The 19,174-nt window shown below is 49.8% G+C and overlaps 1 protein-coding gene across 5 annotated transcripts in view; it reads left to right on the top strand.

Moving 5' to 3' along the window:
- The window catches only part of TLK1 (tousled like kinase 1), a 523,998-nt gene that overhangs the window by 489,883 nt on the left and 14,941 nt on the right, over nucleotides 1–19,174 (top strand). For all 5 annotated transcript variants that reach the window (XM_075317318.1, XM_075317317.1, XM_075317320.1 and 2 more), the window contains 6 exons: nucleotides 5,670–5,858; nucleotides 7,658–7,724; nucleotides 16,404–16,501; nucleotides 16,590–16,671; nucleotides 18,427–18,518; nucleotides 18,599–18,688. In XM_075317318.1, the coding sequence (XP_075173433.1) occupies nucleotides 5,670–5,858; nucleotides 7,658–7,724; nucleotides 16,404–16,501; nucleotides 16,590–16,671; nucleotides 18,427–18,518; nucleotides 18,599–18,688 (618 nt within the window). The remainder of the gene's footprint in view (nucleotides 1–5,669; nucleotides 5,859–7,657; nucleotides 7,725–16,403; nucleotides 16,502–16,589; nucleotides 16,672–18,426; nucleotides 18,519–18,598; nucleotides 18,689–19,174) is intronic.

Here is a 19,174-nt window from a genome sequence, read left to right as displayed (position 1 = left end):
AGGAAGGGGGGGAAGGGAGGGGGAGGGGGGGGAAGAGATGGTAAGAAGGGGGAAAGAGAAATAAGGTAGAAGAGAGGAAGAGAAAGGGGAGAGATTAGAATAGAAGATAAAGCGGGGACAAGAGAAGGAGTATAGAGATATGAGAGGGAGAAAAAGTGGGGGACTGATGGGAGAGGAGAGAAGAACAATGAAGAAGTAAGGGGGCGAGGTGAAGAGGGATGAGGAATAAGCTGATAGGGGGTTAGAGGGGGAGAAGAGGTGGAAGTGTAAAGAAGATAGAAGAAGGATTGGCAGGAAATCTTAGACTGTAGAATATTATGACATATAGTAACCTCAGAACTTAATATAGCACTAATAGAGCAAATACAACATTATGAACTGAAGTGCGTTGCCAAATACTGCGAGCCCAAAGTAGAGTTCCAATTTGGATCCAAAAAGGTATAGGATAAAACAAGATCGCATGAAGGAGTTCAGAGCGTCGCAACAGAGGTCTGACCCATGTCCCGTCTGGCGTCACCTAGGTCCGGTCCCATCAGCGACGAGTAATCCGGAGCACAGGCTGGGTTAAGCAAAGATCCCGGAGAGCGCAGCAGCCGCCCCATACGCAGGCGCGGCCCCAGGCCACCCGCCTTCGACGAGGCCCAAACCCGGAAGCCGGTTCATTGGGAAACCAATAATGGACACATCCGGAAACTCTCATGCCTCCAGGAAGGCCGCAGGCGCACCAGCGCCTCCAGATGAGATCACTAGCATCTCAACCGACAGGGACCATAAGATCAGGATCAGGACGCGAACGCAATTGCGGTCCCGCTCCACTCACATGCCAGGAGGGATGAAACAAACAAGAATCTTTCGCGCCTTCAGAATCGAGGGACGCCGAGTACCTGCATAGGATGATCCTGAAGCGATCTCAACAGTGATTTCAAACACAACGTCCCAAGGATTGGAGTCGCATCACCGACCTTGCTCCATAGAGAATGAAATAAATGAATCAGAACCGCGACGCTATCACAACCGCGACCCGTCAGGCAGCGCCCAAGACCGTGACGCATCAGCGTTTCCTCTTCAATGTGTTGATCCAGTCATCCGCTTCCGCAGGAGAAGTAAAGAACAGGGATCGCTCTTGATGAACCACTCTATGACGGGCTGGGAAGATCATGGAGTAAGCAATTTGATGCTCTCTAAGACGTTTCTTCACCTGAATGAAAGAAGCCCTCGTTTTCTGGAGCGACGCAGAGAAATCAGGGAAGATCAATATGGTGGCGTTGTTGTGTAGGATCGGGCCCTTGCGCAGCGCCGCACCAAGGATCGCATCTCTATCCCTGCTGCTCAACAGTCGGGCCAGGAGAGGTCTAGGCTGCGCTCCCGGAGGAGGAGGCCTGGCCGGTACCCGGTGAGCTCTTTCTATCGCGAATGCCGCTGACAGCGTCGCATCAGGGAAAGTTTCGGAGAGCCACTTTTCCATGAACTTACATGGGTCGCTCCCTTCTGCCCTCTCCGGCATCCCCAGAATTCTCAAATTATTGCGACGCAGGTGATTTTCCAGGTCATCAGCCCTCTGCGCCCAGTTGTTTGCCGCGCTTTCCAGAGAGGACAGTCTGCCCGGCGTCGCTCTTGCGTCGTCTTCCAGCGTGGAGATCCGCTGCTCGGTCTCCTTTACCCGCTCTCTCAGGTTTTGCAAGTCCAGCCGGAGGAGACCCACATCGATCTTAACCTCCTCAATTTTACCCGTCAGCGACACCTTTGAATCCTGGATCGCTGCAAGTAACTGCGACGTAACCTGCTGTAAGGTTAGCTCCTGCGATTCCTTGGATCCGGCCTCCATGCTCTCCTCCTCCTCCGCCTCGCTGGATTCCCGCTCTGCCTGCTTGCCGGCGCCATCTTGCTGGGGGTCCCGGGCAAACTTCTTCAGCTTCTCAGCCGCTGCTGCGCTGCGACCTCTGCTCATGGTACCGATCCAAATGCTCACCGCACCACAGGTAATCCAGAGGTGTATTTAGGCACCAATTTCGGCAGGATTAATAACGTATATCAGCTTTGGACTGCGGAGCTGCTCTCAGATGCGACCGCTCATGCTGCCTGCTGGCCACGCCCCCCGGATTAGCTCTTTAATTTTATTAAAATTAAACCTGCTTTATAATTTTCTTTCCATGACATTGGTCATCAGTTGAAAGTGGGAACACTCCTGTAATTATCAGATGTTCTGCTAGTGCCACCACAATTTGCAGACGTTCGGGGGTCTTTTTGGCTTTATGCTCTTGACCGTGAAAATAATGATACTGTGTAAACTCTGTATAAGAGCCACTGCATTTGCTTGTGGCATTCTATCTATCTATCTATCTATCTATCTATCTATATATATATATATATATATATATATATATATATATATATAATATTTTATATATTATATTTTATATTTATATATATATAAATATTTTATCTATATATATAATTGCCTTATTCTGTCTGTCTGTCTTGCTCCAAAATTGTGTCCTTACGGTGACACAAAGCGGATTGGCCACTGGCCTTGCCATGGCCCCGCCCCCCCGCACGGATTGGTCGCTCGCCCTGGCTCCCCCCACACTTATTGGCCGGCCGCTCGCACAGGCTCCGCCCCCCACACGGATTGGCCTCTCGCCCCGGCACCCTGCACGTATTGGCAACTCGGCCACGCCACGCCCCCCTCACGCAATGCACGCTCGCTCTGGCCCCGCCCCCCGCACGCATCCTCCGAACTGACACGGAGACACGACTACCAGGTGAGTACTGTACCCCCGGGAGCCCACACCAGCATACTCCGCCAACCCAGCCGACACAAACCCTCGCATTGCTGGGGTTTGCCGCCGTATGCTGGTGTGGGCTCTTGTGCGAGTGGGGGACGTGATGCGCTGGTAACCATAGTAGCATAGTTACCAGTGCATCAAGGTCCTGCAGCGGCAGAACATCCACACGCACACACATAACAGACACACACACACACACACATCAGATCACACTCACTCTCACACACACCTCACACACACATCAGATCGCATCCACACACTCACAGCATCCGGAGATATCGCTTGCTTCTCGGCCGCGATACTGTGCTGTGAGCTTCCAGGACCTGCCGGAGGATCACATGGCCAGAAGCATGTGGTATCTCCGGATGTTGTGAGTATGAGCGCGTATGTGCAATATCGTCAATGTGTGTGTGCGTGAGTGTATGCGATCGGGTGTGCGTGAGTGTATGCGATCGGGTGTGCGTGAGTGTATGCGATCGGGTGTGCGTGAGTGTATGCGATCGGGTGTGCGTGAGTGTATGCGATCGGGTGTGCGTGAGTGTATGCGATCGGGTGGGTGTGAGTGTATGCGATCGGGTGGGTGTGAGTGTATGCGATCGGGTGGGTGTGAGTGTATGCGATCGGGTGGGTGTGAGTGTATGCGATCGGGTGGGTGTGAGTGTATGCGATCGGGTGGGTGTGAGTGTATGTGATCGGGTGGGTGTCAGTGTATGCGATCGGGTGGGTGTGTGTGTGTATGCGATCGGATCTGTGAGTGTCGGCAGAGGAGCACGGCGTGCTGGAGGAGGCTGGGAGGAGAGAGGCTGATCCTGGGGAAGGCTGGGAGGAGAGAGGCTGATCCTGGGGAAGGCTGGGAGAAGAGAGGCTGATGCTGGGGGAGGCTGATGCTGGGGGAGGCTGATGCTGGGCGTGGCTGGGATGGGGGAGGCTGATGCTGGGGGAGGCTGGAAGGAGAGAGGCTGATGGTGGGGAAGGCTGATGTTGGGGGAGGCTGGGAGGGTGTAGGCTGATGCTGGGGGAGGCTGATGCTGGGGGAGGCTGGGAGGAGAGAGGCTGATGCTGGGGGAGGCTGATGCTGGGGGAGGCTGGGATGAGAGAGGCTGATGCTGGGGGAGGCTGATGCTGGGGGAGGCTGATGCTGGGGGAGGCTGGGAGGAGAGAGGCTGATGCTGGGGGAGGCTGATGCTGGGGGAGGCTGGGAGGAGAGAGGCTGATGCTGGGGGAGGCTGGGAGGAGAGAGGCTGATGCTGGAGGAGGCTGGGAGGAGAGAGGCTGATGCTGGGGGAGGCTGGGAGGAGAGAGGCTGATGCTGGAGGAGGCTGGGAGGAGAGAGGCTGATGCTGGGGGAGGCTGGGAGGAGAGAGGCTGATGCTGGGGGAGGCTGGGAGGCGGAGGCTGATGCTGGGGGAGGCTGATGCTGGGGGAGGCTGGAAGGAGAGAGGCTGATGCTGGGGGAGGCTGGGAGGGGGAGGCTGATGCTGGGGGAGGTTGGGAGGAGGGAGGCTGGGAGGAGAGAGGCTGATGCTGGGGGAGGCTGATGCTGGGGGAGGCTGGAAGGAGAGAGGCTGATGCTGGGGGAGGCTGATGCTGGGGGAGGCTGGAAGGAGAGAGGCTGATGCTGAGGGAGGCTGGGAGGTGGAGGCTGATGCTGGGGAAGGCTGGGAAGAGGGAGGCTGGGAGGAGAGAGGCTGATCCTGGGGAAGGCTGGGAGGAGAGAGGCTGATGCTGGGGGAGGCTGGGAGGGGGGAGGCTGAGAGAAGAGAGGCTGATGCTGGGGGAGGCTGAGGCTGGGAGGAAAGAGGCTGATGCTGGGAGGAGAGAGGCTGATGCTGGGAGGAGAGAGGCTGATGCTGGGAGGAGAGAGGCTGATGCTGGGAGGAGAGAGGCTGATGCTGGGGGCAGAGAGGCTGATGCTGGTGCAGCATGGGGGATGGAGCACGATGGGGGGTGCGCAGCATGGGGGATGGAGCACGATGGGGAGTGCGCAGCATGGGGGATGGAGCACGTTTGGGAGTGCGCAGCATGGCGGATGGAGCACGATGGGGGGTGCGCAGCATGGCGGATGGAGAACGATGGGGGGTGCGCAGCATGGGGGATGGAGCACGATGGGAGGTGCACACCCCCCCCCCAACACACACACACACAACACACCACACACACACTGGGAACCACAAACACCGCCCTACACAGACACCCACACACACAGACAACGCTGCACACACACAACACCCAACACACAAACACCGCGGCATACATAAATATACCACGCAACACACACATTGCACAAAACATACCTCCCCCCTAAACACACCACACCCACACAAACTGCGCAACACACACACACACAACGCTACAGACACACAGCGCTCCACAAACAACGCAACACACATACAACACCGCTCTCACCCCCCGCCACACCCAGACAACACCCAGAACATGTACAGCGCCCTACACAAACACTTGGTAACTACACACAACAACATCTATATATATATAACAAAAATCATACATTAACTACACAATACGTAAATTCTAGAATACCCGATGCGTAGAATCGGGCCACCTTCTAGTATATATATATATATATATATATATATATATATATATATATATATATATAATTATATTTTATATATTATATTTTTTATATATATATATATATATATATATATATATATATATATATATTATTTATATATAAAATATATATTTTTTTATTATTATTTTTTTTGTTTGGTGATTAGATTTTTCAATTTATTTTTCCTTATGGTTGCAATAAATGCGTCAGCAGAGCACTATTTCTTTGCATATGTCTCGGTGGATAATGTATATTGTTATACGTATGTATACATTTATATGCCCATTTCTGTGGTTGCTTTACAGGCAACAGGAGTGGGTAAATCAACAGAGGGAAGATATTGAGCGACAGAGAAAGCAGCTGGCCAAGAGAAAACCACCATCGTCAAATAGTGCCCAGACCCCATCCTCCAATTCTGAACCAAAGCAGAGGAAAAACAAAGCCGTCAATGGAGCAGAAAACGACCCGTTTGTAAAACCTAGTTTACCCCAATTGTAAGTTTTTGCTGTTTGTGTGTTTGGAGTATTGTTTAAGGCTTCAGTAGGGACGGACTTTTAATACCTATATTAATTGTGCCCCATAATAAAATTAGCCTCAATATGTGAACACTTAGAGCTGCAGGTAAAGGTCCATTCTTGCGACGTAAGCTTGCCTTAATTTATAAACCATGGCTATATAAAGAAACAGTGCCCCTCCTGTCTACAGACTGTGGCTGGTATTGCAGTTCAGCCCGACAATGAAATGTGTGATGAATTTATACACTGTGTGCAGAGTTATTAGGCAAATGAGTATTTTTGATCACATGATACTTTTTATACATGTTGTCCTACTACTCAAAAAGCACAAGGTATGCCATACTCGGGGACATGGCCAAGGTAAGGAAGGCTGAAAAACCACCATCTTTGAATAAGAAACATAAGATAAAACGTCAAGACTGGGCCAAGAAATATCTTGACTGATTTTTCAAAGGTTTTATGGACTGATGAAATGAGAGTGACTCTTGATGGGCCAGATGGATGGGCCCGAGGCTGGATCAGTAAAGGGCAGAGAGCTCCACTCAGACGCCAGCAAGGTGGAGGCGGGGTCCTGGTGTGGGCTGGTATCATCAAAGATGAACTTGTGGGATCTTTTCGGGTTGAGGATTGAGTGAAGCTCAACTCCCAGACCTACTGCCAGTTTCTGGAAGACAACTTCTTCATGCAGTGGTACAGGAAAAAGTCGGTATCGTTCAAGAAAAACATGATTTTCATGCAGGACAATGCTCCATCATATGCATCCAACTACTCCACAGCGTGGCTGACCACTAAAGGTCTAAAAGATGAAAAAATAATGACATGGCCCCCTTGTTCACCTGATCTGAACCCCATAGAGAACCTGTGGTCCCTCATAAAATGTGAGATCTACAGGGAGGGAAAACAGTCCACCTCTCGGAACAGTGTCTGGAGGCTGTGGTGGCTGCTGCACGCAATGTTGATCGTAAACAGATCAAGCAATGACAGAATCTATGGGTGGTCGGCTGCTGAGTGTCATCATAAAGAAAGGTGGCTAAAGGTCACTAGTTTTTGGGTTTTGTTTTTGCATGTCAGAAATGTTTATTTCTAAATTTTGTGCAGTTATATTGGTTTACCTGGTGAAAATAAACAAGTGAGATGGGAATAGATTTGTTTTCGATTAAGTTGCCTAATAATTCTGCACAGTAATAGTTACCTGCACAAACAAATCCTCCTAAGATAGCCAAATCTAAAAAAAAAAACACTCCAACTTCCAAAAATATTAAGCTTTGATATTTGAGTCTTTTGGGTTGACTGAGAACATAGATGTTGATCAATAATAAAAAAAATCCTCTAAAATGCAACTTGCCTAATAATTTTGCACAGTGTAGATTGTACATTTATCTGTTATGTATGTGACTACCGATGAGCAGGCGTACAATGTGGCAGGTAAGATATTTACTGATCATTCTGGGGTTACTAGCTTTTTGCACTTGATTTCTATAGCTGAGTGCTAGCGGAAATACATTTTGTTCTTTTGTGCTGCGTTTTCAATAGCCACTTTAATTTTTCCTTGAGCCTGGCAGAAGGACGAGCTGAAGTGAGGTCATTGTATTCCTTTGTTGGAAAGATATACTTTAAAAATGGTGAAATGTCATCTATTAAGTATGCCGGGAATGCCAGGCTCTCCCGGGCTGTAGCTGCTGTAGGCACACTGTGACTGCGTCTGTCTGGAAATCTTTAGGTTTGGTGAATATTAATGGCTACGTTTTAATTCTTTTGTTTTTCTTCTTGTTATTCAGGTTAACCCCTGCTGAATATCACGAGCAGGAAGAGATTTTTAAGCTTCGACTTGGACATTTGAAAAAGGTATGTACGGCGTGGTCACCATTCTGGGGTGCTGTGATTTTCCAGTTTATGTTGCATATTGTTTTTTTATTTGTCTGGGTGTTTACAATGACTACAGCCACAATGCACAGTAAAGAAAATTCCTACATGGTTTAATAATAATAATAATAATAATAATAATTAATTGTATTCATTTATATAGCGCTATTAATTCCACAGCACTTTACATACATTGGCAACACTGTCCCCATTGGGGCTCACAATCTAGAGTCCCTATCAGTATGTCTTTGGAGTGTGGGAGGAAACCGGAGTATCCAGAGAAAACGCACGCAAACACGGGGAGAACATAAAAACTCCTTGCAGATAGTGTCCTTGGTGGGATTTGGACCCCAGCGCTGTAAGGCTGCAGTGCTAACCACTGAGCCACTGTGCACACTCAGACGTTTACAGACGTCTTTCCCAGCAGCGCACGGGAACTACATCTAAGAATTATCATCTGCGTTCCCATGCACACGCCAGTCAATGGCTGAATTGATTTGGATACCTGAGGAGCTGTTCCCTTACTGACGGCTTTACAGCTTATTCACTAATCTTGGCTGTTAATAAGTGTTACTTTCCTAGATGAGTTTGGTCTGTGAAGTGTATGCCTTGTAAAGGATTACATCCGATTATGTAGTGGTCAGCCTTGCAGCATTGCTAGGGTTAAAGATTCCTGCTGCTTTTGCAATTAGGACATCTTTGTCGCATGGACTCCATCCATATTCATTTCCAGAAAGGGTTCCTGCAGAGGAAAGTAGGAATATTTTTTTTCTTTCTTGTTCCTATGGGAGACCCAGACATTGGGTGTATAGCTTCTGCCTCCGGAGGACACACAAAGTACTACACTCAAAAGTGTAGCTCCTCCCTCTGAGCTTATACACCCCCTGGAGAACGAAGATCTAGCCAGTTTATCGCTTTGTGTTCAGGAGGCATACATCCACACATGCATTCTCATCTGATTTTTCATTTTTGAAAAGAGTTTGAAGAAAAGTGGGTCCAAGCCTGGACCCCCGGCATGTCCCTTCTCACCCCACTGTGTCGGCGGTGCTGTTAAGGTTGATTCCAAGGCTGGAGCCTTACATGCCGTGCTCCTTCACCATCCCTCCGGGCTCTGGCTTGAAGTGGGAGCCAGCACGGTTCTCCATGCTTGGCAGGAGACCGGTCTCCATCCGCAGCCCTTCAGGATCCTGCTGGACCGGAGAACTCGCCCCCAGGGACTTGGAACCCTGCGTCTCAGCAAGCTAAGTACCTGAGACGTTTATATATGATATGGGGTCCCTTGTACTTTATTGTTGGGGGAGAGTGTGCTGAGTGATTTTTGTGACATTTCCGGCGGGTTCTCTGGCTGTCGCCTGAGAACTGCGCCGATGGTGCTTGCGCGCCGGCCGCACCGCTCAAATTTAGGCCCCGGCTTCGCCGGAGGCCTACTTTCGGTTTCACTGCCCTCGCATGTCATTCATGCAGAGGGACAGTGCGGCTCCGCCCAGCGGCCGTTCTGCACAGGGGAGGGACACTCCTCACTGAGTACATGTCTCCTCCCCTGTAGGTCTCTTTGGCCCTCCAGATCCCGCTCTCAGAGTGAGTCCCGCCCCCTCTCTTCGCTCCGGCGCCATTTTCTCAGCGTTCTTCCCTGCGTTCAGCGCTGGCTGCAGCATCCCTGCTGAGGTGCTTGGGGGTCCGGGCTTTGGGATCTGGAGGGCACACAAACCGCTCCAGCGGTCTGGTAAGCCACAACCTCCGGTTGTGGACCTTCTGTATATACTCTCTGGGGGTCACTCTGGCAGAGCCCCCACTTCAGCAGCATGTCTCACACGAGGAGCAAGGCTCCAAAGCTGTATTCAGTATGCACTGCATGTAAGCTCCTACTGTCTGAACCGAGCACCTATCCACATTGTGATGCCTGCTCTAACCTGACGATGCCTCAGCCTGGAGTCGCATCCCCAGTGGTCTCTCCGGCTGCTCCGGCTCCTGTGGCTGAACCCCCGGCTTGGGTAGAATCCTTATCTAGGTCTATCTCCCAGTCTTTTGCCGACTCCATGGGACAGCTGTCCAGGACTTTGCTGAGCATGCATCAGCCCCCTTCACAGGGTGCCTCTGCTGCTAGGGCTCTCTCAGCGGAGCTCACAGAGGATTCATCATCTGGTCCCAGACCCCGTCCTCCTAAAAGGAGACGCAGGGCTCCCTCTCCTTCCTCGTCCCGCGGCTCTGTTTCAGACGCTGACTCGCGGGACGAGGAGGATGCTTTTACAGGGGGCTCGGAGGCTAACTCCATGTGCCCCATTGATCTGTCTGAAAGTGACTCAGATGTTAGTGATTTGATTGCTTCCATTAATTCTGTACTGGATCTCAATCCGCCAGTATCAGAGGAGCAACCCTCTCTGGCAGAAAAGCACCAGTTTACCTCACCTAAGAGGACAAAGAGTGTGTTCTTTAACCACTCCAGTTTTCAGGCCGCTGTGTCCAAGCCTAGGGCCTGTCCTGACAAACGCTTCCCAAAGCGTGGTTCTGATGACCGGTTTCCATTTCCACCTGAGGTGGTCAAGGAGTGGGCTCATTCACCAAAGGTAGACCCTCCGGTGTCTAGACTCTCAGCCAGGACCGTTGTATCAGTGGCTGATGGCACCTCTCTTAAGGATTCCACTGACCGCCAGGTCGACCTTCTGGCCAAATCTGTATATGAGGCGGCGGGGGCCTCGTTCTCCCCAACTTTTGCAGCAGTGTGGGCTCTCAAAGCCATCTCTGCTTCTCTAGAGGAGATGCATTCCCTCGCCAGGGAATCTATGCCTGAAATGGTTGCTTTAACTTCCCAAGCTTCAGCTTTTTCTTCTTATGCCATGTCTGCCATGCTGGAGGCTTCTCACCGCACTGGGTGGCTTCGGCTAATTCCCTCGCTATCCGCAGGATCCTGTGGCTTCGAGAGTGGAAGGCAGATGCTTCCTCGAAGAAGTTCCTTGCTGGACTCCCTTTTGCTGGGTCCAGGCTGTTCGGTGAACAACTGGATGAAATTATTAAGGAGGCTACTGGCGGGAAGAGTACTTCCATGCCACAAACCAAACCCAGGAAACCTGTCCAGGGTAGGAATCAGTCGAGGTTTCGTTCCTTTCGTTCCTCCAACTGGTCGTCCTCTAAGCCCTCGGCCTCGTCCACTAACTCAGCCAAGGACCAAAAATCCAGCTGGCGCACAAAGGCGCGTCCACAGAAGACCGCAGGAGCTGCTGCCACTAAGGCAGCCTCCTCTTGACTATCTGTCTGCACCAGCAACGTCCTTAGTCGGTGGCAGGCTCTCCCACTTTGGCGACGTGTGGTTTCAACACGTCTCCGATCAGTGGGTGCGGGATATCATCTCCCACGGCTACAGGATTCTCTTCCAGCCCGCCAAACAGATTTTTTCTGTCAACTCCCCCCTGCTCCAAGGCCGCCGCCTTCTCTCAGGTCGTGGCATCCTTGCAGGCCAACGGAGTAATTGTACCGGTTCCCGCCCGGGAACGATTCAGAGGTTTCTACTCAAATCTCTTCCTAGTCCCCAAAAAGGACGGTTCCTTCCGGCCCATCCTGGATCTCAAGCTTCTCAACAAGCATGTTCAGGTGCGGCGCTTTCGCATGGAGTCTCTGCGGTCAGTCATTGCCTCAATGACCCAAGGGGATTTCCTGGCATCCATCGACATCAGAGATGCCTATCTGCATGTGCCAATTGCAGTTTCACACCAGCGTTGGCTACTTTTTGCAATCGGAGAGGAACATTTCCAATTCGTGGCTCTCCCCTTCGGATTAGCCACGGCCCCTCGGGTATTCACCAAGGTCATGGCAGCAGTGGTTGCGGTTCTGCACCTCCAGGGGTTGGCAGTGATTCTTTACCTGGACGACCTTCTAGTCAAGGCTTCATCCAGCGCAGACTGTCAGCGGAGTGTCTCGCTCACTCTCGCCACTCTAGCCCAATTCGGGTGGCTTGTCAATCTGCCCAAATCCACTCTGACTCCGACCCAGAGGCTCACGTACCTAGGGATGCAGTTCGAGACTCAGCCGGCACTTGGGAAGCTGCCCTTAGTCAAACAGCAGTCCCTCCAACTGGCGGTGCGCTCTCTGCTGAGGCCCCACCGTTATTCCATCAGGCACCTGATGCAGGTGCTGGGTCAGATGGTGGCGTCAATGGAGGCTGTTCCCTTTGCCCAGTTCCATCTGCGTCCTCTGCAGCTGGACATTCTCCGCTGTTGGGACAAGCGGCCTTCCTCCTTGCACAGGCTAGTGGCTCTGTCGCCACAGACCAGGAGCTCTCTTCAGTGGTGGCTTCGACCCCTCTCTCTGTCTCAGGGGCGCTCCTTCCTGGCCCCGTCCTGGGTGATCCTCACCACGGATGCCAGTCTATCCGGCTGGGGAGCGGTATGTATCCACCACCGAGCGCAGGGCACTTGGACTCCGTCCGAGTCAGCCCTCTCGATCAATGTGCTGGAATCCAGAGCTGTGTTTCTAGCTCTCCTAGCCTTTCATCACCTGTTGGCGGGCAAGCACATCCGAGTCCAGTCAGACAACGCGACAGCAGTTGCCTACATCAATCACCAAGGCGGGACACGCAGCCGCCTTGCAATGTTGGATGTTCAACGCATCCTTCAATGGACGGAGGACTCCAAGTCCACCATATCCGCAGTCCACATCCCAGGCATGGAAAACTGGGAAGCACATTATCTCAGCCGTCAAACCGTGGACAGTGGCGAGTGGTCCCTGCATCCGGCAGTGTTTCAGTCAATCTGCCGCAAGTGGGGCACTCCGGAAGTGGACCTAATGGCATCCCATCACAACAACAAGGTTCCGGTTTACGTGGCTCGCTCCCACGATCCTCAGGCCTTTGCAGCGGACGCTCTGGTTCAAGACTGGTCCCAGTTTCGTCTGTCCTACGTGTTTCCCCCTCTAGCTCTCTTGCCCAGAGTCCTGCTCAAGATCAGAATGGAGGGCCGTCGAGTCATCCTCATTGCACCGGACTGGCCCAGGCGAGCTTGGTACCCAGACCTGCTCCATCTGTCCGTAGAGGTGCCGTGGCATCTTCCGGACCGTCCAGACCTTCTCTCACAAGGTCCGTTTTTCCGCCAGAATTCTGCGGCTCTCAGATTGACGGCGTGGCTCTTGAGTCCTGGATCTTGACGGCTTCTGGTATCCCCCTGAAGTCATCTCCACTATGACTCGGGCCCGTAAGTCTTCCTCTGCCAAGATCTATCACAGGACTTGGAAGATTTTCCTGTCCTGGTGTCGCTCTTCCGGCCATTCTCCTTGGCCTTTTTCATTGCCGACCCTTCTGTCTTTTCTACAGTCCGGTCTGCAGCTAGGACTGTCCCTCAACTCTCTCAAGGGACAAGTCTCAGCTTTGTCAGTTCTGTTCCAGCGTATCGCCCGGCTGGCTCAGGTCCGCACCTTCATGCAAGGTGCGTCTCACATCATCCCGCCTTACCGGCGGCCCTTGGATCCCTGGGACCTCAATTTGGTTCTCACCATTTTTGGTTTTTCATCAAGACAAGGTGGTTCTCCGTCCGACTCCGGACTTTCTCCCTAAGGTGGTTTCTCCTTTCCACCTTAACCAGGACATTACCCTGCCTTCCTTTTGTCCGGCTCCTGTTCATCGCTTTGAAAAAGCGTTGCATACTCTGGATCTGGTGCGGGCGCTCCGGATCTATGTATCTCGCACCGCTGCTCTTAGGCGGTGCACCTCTCTTTTTGTGCTAACCACAGGTCGGCGTAAGGGCCTCTTTGCTTCTAAGCCGACCTTAGCCCGTTGGATTAGGTCGACCATTTCGGATGCCTACCAGTGTTCTCAGGTGCCTCCCGCCGGGGATCAAGGCACACTCGACCAGAGCTGTCGGTGCCTCTTGGGCTTTTAGGTACCAGGCTACGGCTCAGCAGGTCTGTCAGGCTGCCACTTGGACTAGCCTGCATACCTTTTCAAAGCACTACCAAGTGCATGCTCATGCTTCGGCAGATGCGAGCTTGGGCAGACGCATCCTTCAGGCGGCTGTCGCCCATTTGTGAAGTTAGGCTCCGCCTACTTCTCAGTTTTTCTGTTTATTCCCACCCATGGACTGCTTTGAGACGTCCCAATGTCTGGGTCTCCCATAGGAACGATAAAGAAAAAGAGAATTTTGTTTACTTACCGTAAATTCTTTTTCTTATAGTTCCGTATTGGGAGACCCAGCACCCTCCCTGTTGCCTGTTGGCAGTTTCTTGTTCCGCGTGTTATCACCGGCTGTTGTCGTGGACAGAGTCTCCGGTTGTTCCGGTTCTTGCTCTGTTTTTACTTGTGGGTGGCTATTCTCCTTCATCTTTTGCACTAAACTGGCTAGATCTGGTTCTCCAAGGGGTGTATAAGCTCAGAGGGAGGAGCTACACTTTTGAGTGTAGTACTTTGTGTGTCCTCCGGAGGCAGAAGCTATACACCCAATGTCTGGGTCTCCCACTACGGAACTATAAGAAATCAAATTTACGGTAAGTAAACAAAATTCTCTTTTTTGGGGGGGGTGGGTTTAACCTTTTTTTGCAGCACATACACCTTGAAAACCCCCATATGACAGTCACTTGCAGTCTCAGTATTTTGATCCATATTTTGGAGTGGTAGGTGCAGTGCTTTCTGCCACAATTCATTTTCTCATGGGTTCTTTTTAGATATTTTCTTTTTTTTCATTCATTCATTCATTTATTCATTTCTATTTCCATTAATCCTGAGATCCCCATACTAACAATCTAGGGTGTAGTCATGTCAGAAAAAGGCACACAGATTTCCATTTTTTTTGTTTTATAAGATGCACAACCAATTTAGGGAAAAAAAAAATATAAAGAAAGGGAGCGGGGTTGTCATATACTCCGGTAGTGTCTTTCCAGATGGTGGTAGTGGTGGTGGAGCGAAGTCACAGTTGACAGGGGTGGTGCTGGAGTAGGTAGATGCTGTAAGCACTGTGGTGGCGGCCGTGCTGGCTGTGTGGAGCAGGGCGGTGTCTCAGATGCTGTCGGTGGTGTGGGCTTCAAGAAAATGGCGTGCGGACTTGGCGCGTGCACAGATTGGGCTCTCGGCTCCATGAGAATTCGAGATTTCTTCTGTGCACGTCCCACCTCAGGGCGCCATTTTCCTTAACACCAGAAATTTCAAGCTCCCCCTGAAGTCCCGAACTAGGGTCAAATGACCCTTAGTCCAAACTGACAACTCTGATGGCTCCAATTAGCATCCTTTCATTTGTAAATGTGACCATTGCCTGAGGAATCTGCGGGGGGCAATTGTGTTGATGCACCTCAACAAAGGATGTTCGATAAAATCCTTCAGGTCATTCGACCGGTCTCTGGGTTCCAGAGTTAGAAATGTTAAATGACTCCTCTCTGGGACTTCTAGTGTTAAGTCCGCTGCTGAGAGATCAATGCGCATATGAGATCTTCAGCCAAGAGCTAAATCTGCGCACGCACCAACTCCGGTCGCCGTTATTTGAAGCCCGCACCGCCGACATAGCATCTGGGACACCTGCCCTTCCACCTTGCTCCACACAGCCACCGCAGTCCCATCACAGCGCCTTTTCTCCACCTCCTGGTAAGCTACATTCGGATTATAAGACACACCCCTCATTTTCTTCCCAAATTTTTGGGAGGAAAAGTGCATCTTATAATCCGAAAAATATGGTAAGTGCAAAAAGTATATACGGTTTTCTGCCTGGGCAACATATTTTTATCAGGGTGGTGTGTGTATAGAATTATATACTTTTATTTCACTAGTGCTGTTTCATTAGCAGTGGTGTGCAGATAAGGGGTATTATATAAAACGAAATCTAGTTTTAAAAAGTTCAGTTTATACTGCCTTTTTATTTAGTGCTAATTTTTGTGGTCATATACCAAGGAGGCGTGGCTCACTGCATCCTGTGGGGGCGTGTCTTTAGGCTGCTCTGAGTCATTACCCTTTGAGCCACACCCTTTAGTAAATATCAGGGGGAAAATGAGCACTAAATAAAAAGGCCCATATCTTCGAAATCGTATGGTGGATTTAGAAAAAACAAAAACTGTCAATTCTCAGGTAAGCAGTGCAAATAAAATAAAAGCAAAAAATGGCCAGTTTTGACCTGGTGACAGATCCCCTTTAAGCCTGAAAGCTTTTATATCTGTCCGCTCACCTCCCTTTTCTTGATAATAAGCTGCCTGTATGCTTCAATGTGATTGTTCCCCTTTATATAAAGTATTCTTGCACCTTGCTGTGATCTGTTGTGGTCATTGAGTATATAATGTGCAGCACCTGGTAAAAACAGAATGATACTGTTACAGTATTTAATAGATATATAGTGCAGGTCACAAATATTCATGTGAATAGGAGCCTCCCAAAATATGAAAGTTGAGGTATGCCGGCATGTATCCTCACCCTCCCATTTAATCAATAATGTGTAATCCAGCAGTGTCCACATCTACAGATGGACGCTCCTGGCACCTATTTTGGAGAAGGAGACCACTGTTTTCCTGGTAGTTGAGACCTTTGCAGTTCAGACATTTATGGCACAGCCTGTGATATGCCATAAGTGGAGTGAACTCTCTTAACAATTCATGAAGGTAGGGAAAATAATGAAATCTTTGTATTAATCATTTGTTACTGGGGAAAAATGTGTAAGAAGCATATCGGGTGTATTCATCAGTGCTTTGTAATGTGTCGATCTGCAGGAGGAAGCTGAAATCCAGGCAGAGCTGGAACGCCTGGAAAGAGTCCGAAATCTTCACATTCGAGAGCTGAAAAGAATTAACAATGAAGATAATTCACAGTGCGTATACATACCATAGCAGGAACTTACATCTGTAAAATTCCTATTTTATAAGCTTCATTTTATTTATCTATTTTAATCTTTCCAGGTTTAAAGATCACCCCACGTTGAACGAGCGTTATTTATTACTTCATCTACTAGGGCGAGGCGGTTTTAGTGAAGTCTACAAGGTAAGGTTTATAGTCATCTTCTTGGTCTGAGGTTCAACTCTTGGGTTTTTCTCATTTGCTCAGGGTTTTTTTGTGTTTTTTTAGCAGTTACATTTCTGGTTTTTTTTTGCCTAGCTGTTGGTGCTGGTCAGCAGGTGGGGTCATGGCTCCTACTGGGCAGGTGGACTGGTAATGGTTCATTCTGGTCAGCTAGTCTGGTAATCCTTCATTCTGGGCAGCAGATCTGGTATTCCTTCATTCTGGGCAGCAGATCTGGTAATCTTTCATTCTGGGCAGCAGGTCTGGTAATGGTTCATGTTCATTCGGGGCAGCAGGTCTGGTAATGGTTCATTCTGGGCAGCAGGTCTGGTAATCCTTCATTCTGGGCAGCAAGTCTGGTAATCCTTCATTTTGGGCAGCCGGTCTGGTAATCCTTCTTTCTGGGCAGCAGGTCTGGTAATGGTTCTGGGCAGCAGGTCTGGTAATGGTTCTGGGCAGCAGGTCTGGTAATGGTTCATTCTGGGCAGCAGGTCTGGTATTCCTTCATTCTGGGCAGCAGGTCTGGTATTCCTTCATTCTGGGCAGCAGGTCGGGTATTCCTTCATTCTGGGCAGCAGGTCTGGTATTCCTTCATTCTGGGCAGCAGGTCTGGTAATCCTTCATTCTGGGCAGCAGGTCTGGTAATGGTTCATTCTGGGCAGCAGGTCTGGTAATGGTTCATTCTGGGCAGCAGGTCTGGTAATGGTTCTTGGCAGCAGGTCTGGTAATGGTTCTGGGCAGCAGGTCTGGTAATGGTTCATTCTGGGCAGCAGGTCTGGTAATGGTTCATTCTGGGCAGCAGGTCTGGTAATTCTTCATTCTGGGCAGCAGGTTTGGTAATCCTTCATTCTGGGCAGCAGGTTTGGTAATCCTTCATTCTGGGCAGCAGGTTTGGTAATCCTTCATTCTGGGCAGCAGGTCTGGTAATGGTTCATACTGGGCAACAGGTCTGGTAATGATTCTTACAGAAACGCTTACTTGTAGGGTCATAAAAAAAGTTAACATCAAAAAAAACCCTCAAAAACAGTTACTTAGATGAAATGCTATATCTGCAGCAGAGAAAACAGTGATTTTTATCAAAATTACAGAAGGCAGCCCATTAAGGAACACAGTGATGGAAATAGTCTCTGCACCTATATTATGCTGTTCTCAGATGAGGGAGCAAAAACCTGTTGACAGATTCCCTTTAATGGACATATTATATTGTTTATTTTCCCTTTGTGATAAGGGGATTTTGACAGCATAAAACGACTGTTCAAACCAAGCACAGTCACTTGGTGACCCCCCCAACATGGCCGAGCAGTTCAGTGCACCTTCACTCCTACTTTGCCATTGCAGACCGTTATTTCCCCAAAGCTTCACTCTGGAATGGAAAAATTGACACTTCAACGAATATGCAAATATTGCTACAATTGCATCGGGGTATCATTTTTCTGTTCCTAAAATGTCGCTCTTCCTCCGTTCCGCTTTCTCGCACCTGCGCAGTATTATTTCAGGTACCTAGACTACTGCCCACGTGTGATAACAGAGGTACGGACAGTAAGTGCAGGATTTCTGCAGAAGAGCTCTATGAGTAGTGTCCCCAGAATCAGGACTTGGGACTGAATTTCGCGCACAGTATTTGACATCCTTTGCACCGGTTTCTGGGACTGCAGCCGCTGCATCGCTTTCCTTACTCCTTCAGATGACTTTGTGCTTTAAGTATAATTTTTCATGGTGTTTAAATGTTTATTTCAGGCTTTTGATCTTTATGAACAAAGATACGCTGCTGTGAAAATTCACCAACTCAACAAGAGCTGGAGAGACGAGAAGAAGGAAAACTACCACAAGTAAGTACTTTTGTGCCCTTTCATAATAAAAACCCGCCACTCATCGCAGCCGAATTCTATAACCCGCCTGTTTGTTTTAGGCATGCCTGCAGAGAGTATAGAATACACAAAGAACTCGATCACCCCCGAATAGTTAAACTTTACGATTACTTTTCCCTGGATACAGACACGTAAGTACATGGCCTGTATTCTCGCAACTCATCACTTTATTTTCATTATATGACATTTTATAACATAATTTACATTTATTTGACATTTGAAAGGACAGGAGGTGGTCGGCATGATGGCCTGGCATTGCATGCTTGGCCTGGGCATTGTTTTGTGCCCATCCCAGTGGACTAATGGCTAATATTGGCTGAGATGTAATATACCATATTTTTCAGATTATATGACACTTTTCCTCCCAAAAATTTGGGAGGAAAATGAGGGGTGCGTCTTAAAAATCCAAATATAGCTTTATCTGGGGGGCGGTCTGTGCGGCGAGCGGGTGCCTGTGTCTGCTTGCAGGCAGCACTGTGCCTGTTTGCCGACTGCCACTCTGTGCGGGTGGTCGGGCTGCCACTCTGTGCGTGCAGGCGGCTGTGCGCAGGTTTCCCAGTGTGTCCGTGGTCCCAGTTTCAAATGATGGCGCCAGGAGTCAGCGCATGCGCAGATGG

The sequence above is a fragment of the Anomaloglossus baeobatrachus genome, chromosome 7, assembly GCF_048569485.1.
Source record: "Anomaloglossus baeobatrachus isolate aAnoBae1 chromosome 7, aAnoBae1.hap1, whole genome shotgun sequence".
Classification (NCBI taxonomy): domain Eukaryota; kingdom Metazoa; phylum Chordata; class Amphibia; order Anura; family Aromobatidae; genus Anomaloglossus; species Anomaloglossus baeobatrachus.
Note: the sequence above shows the minus strand (reverse complement) of the source record. Positions and strands in the feature narration are given on the sequence as shown.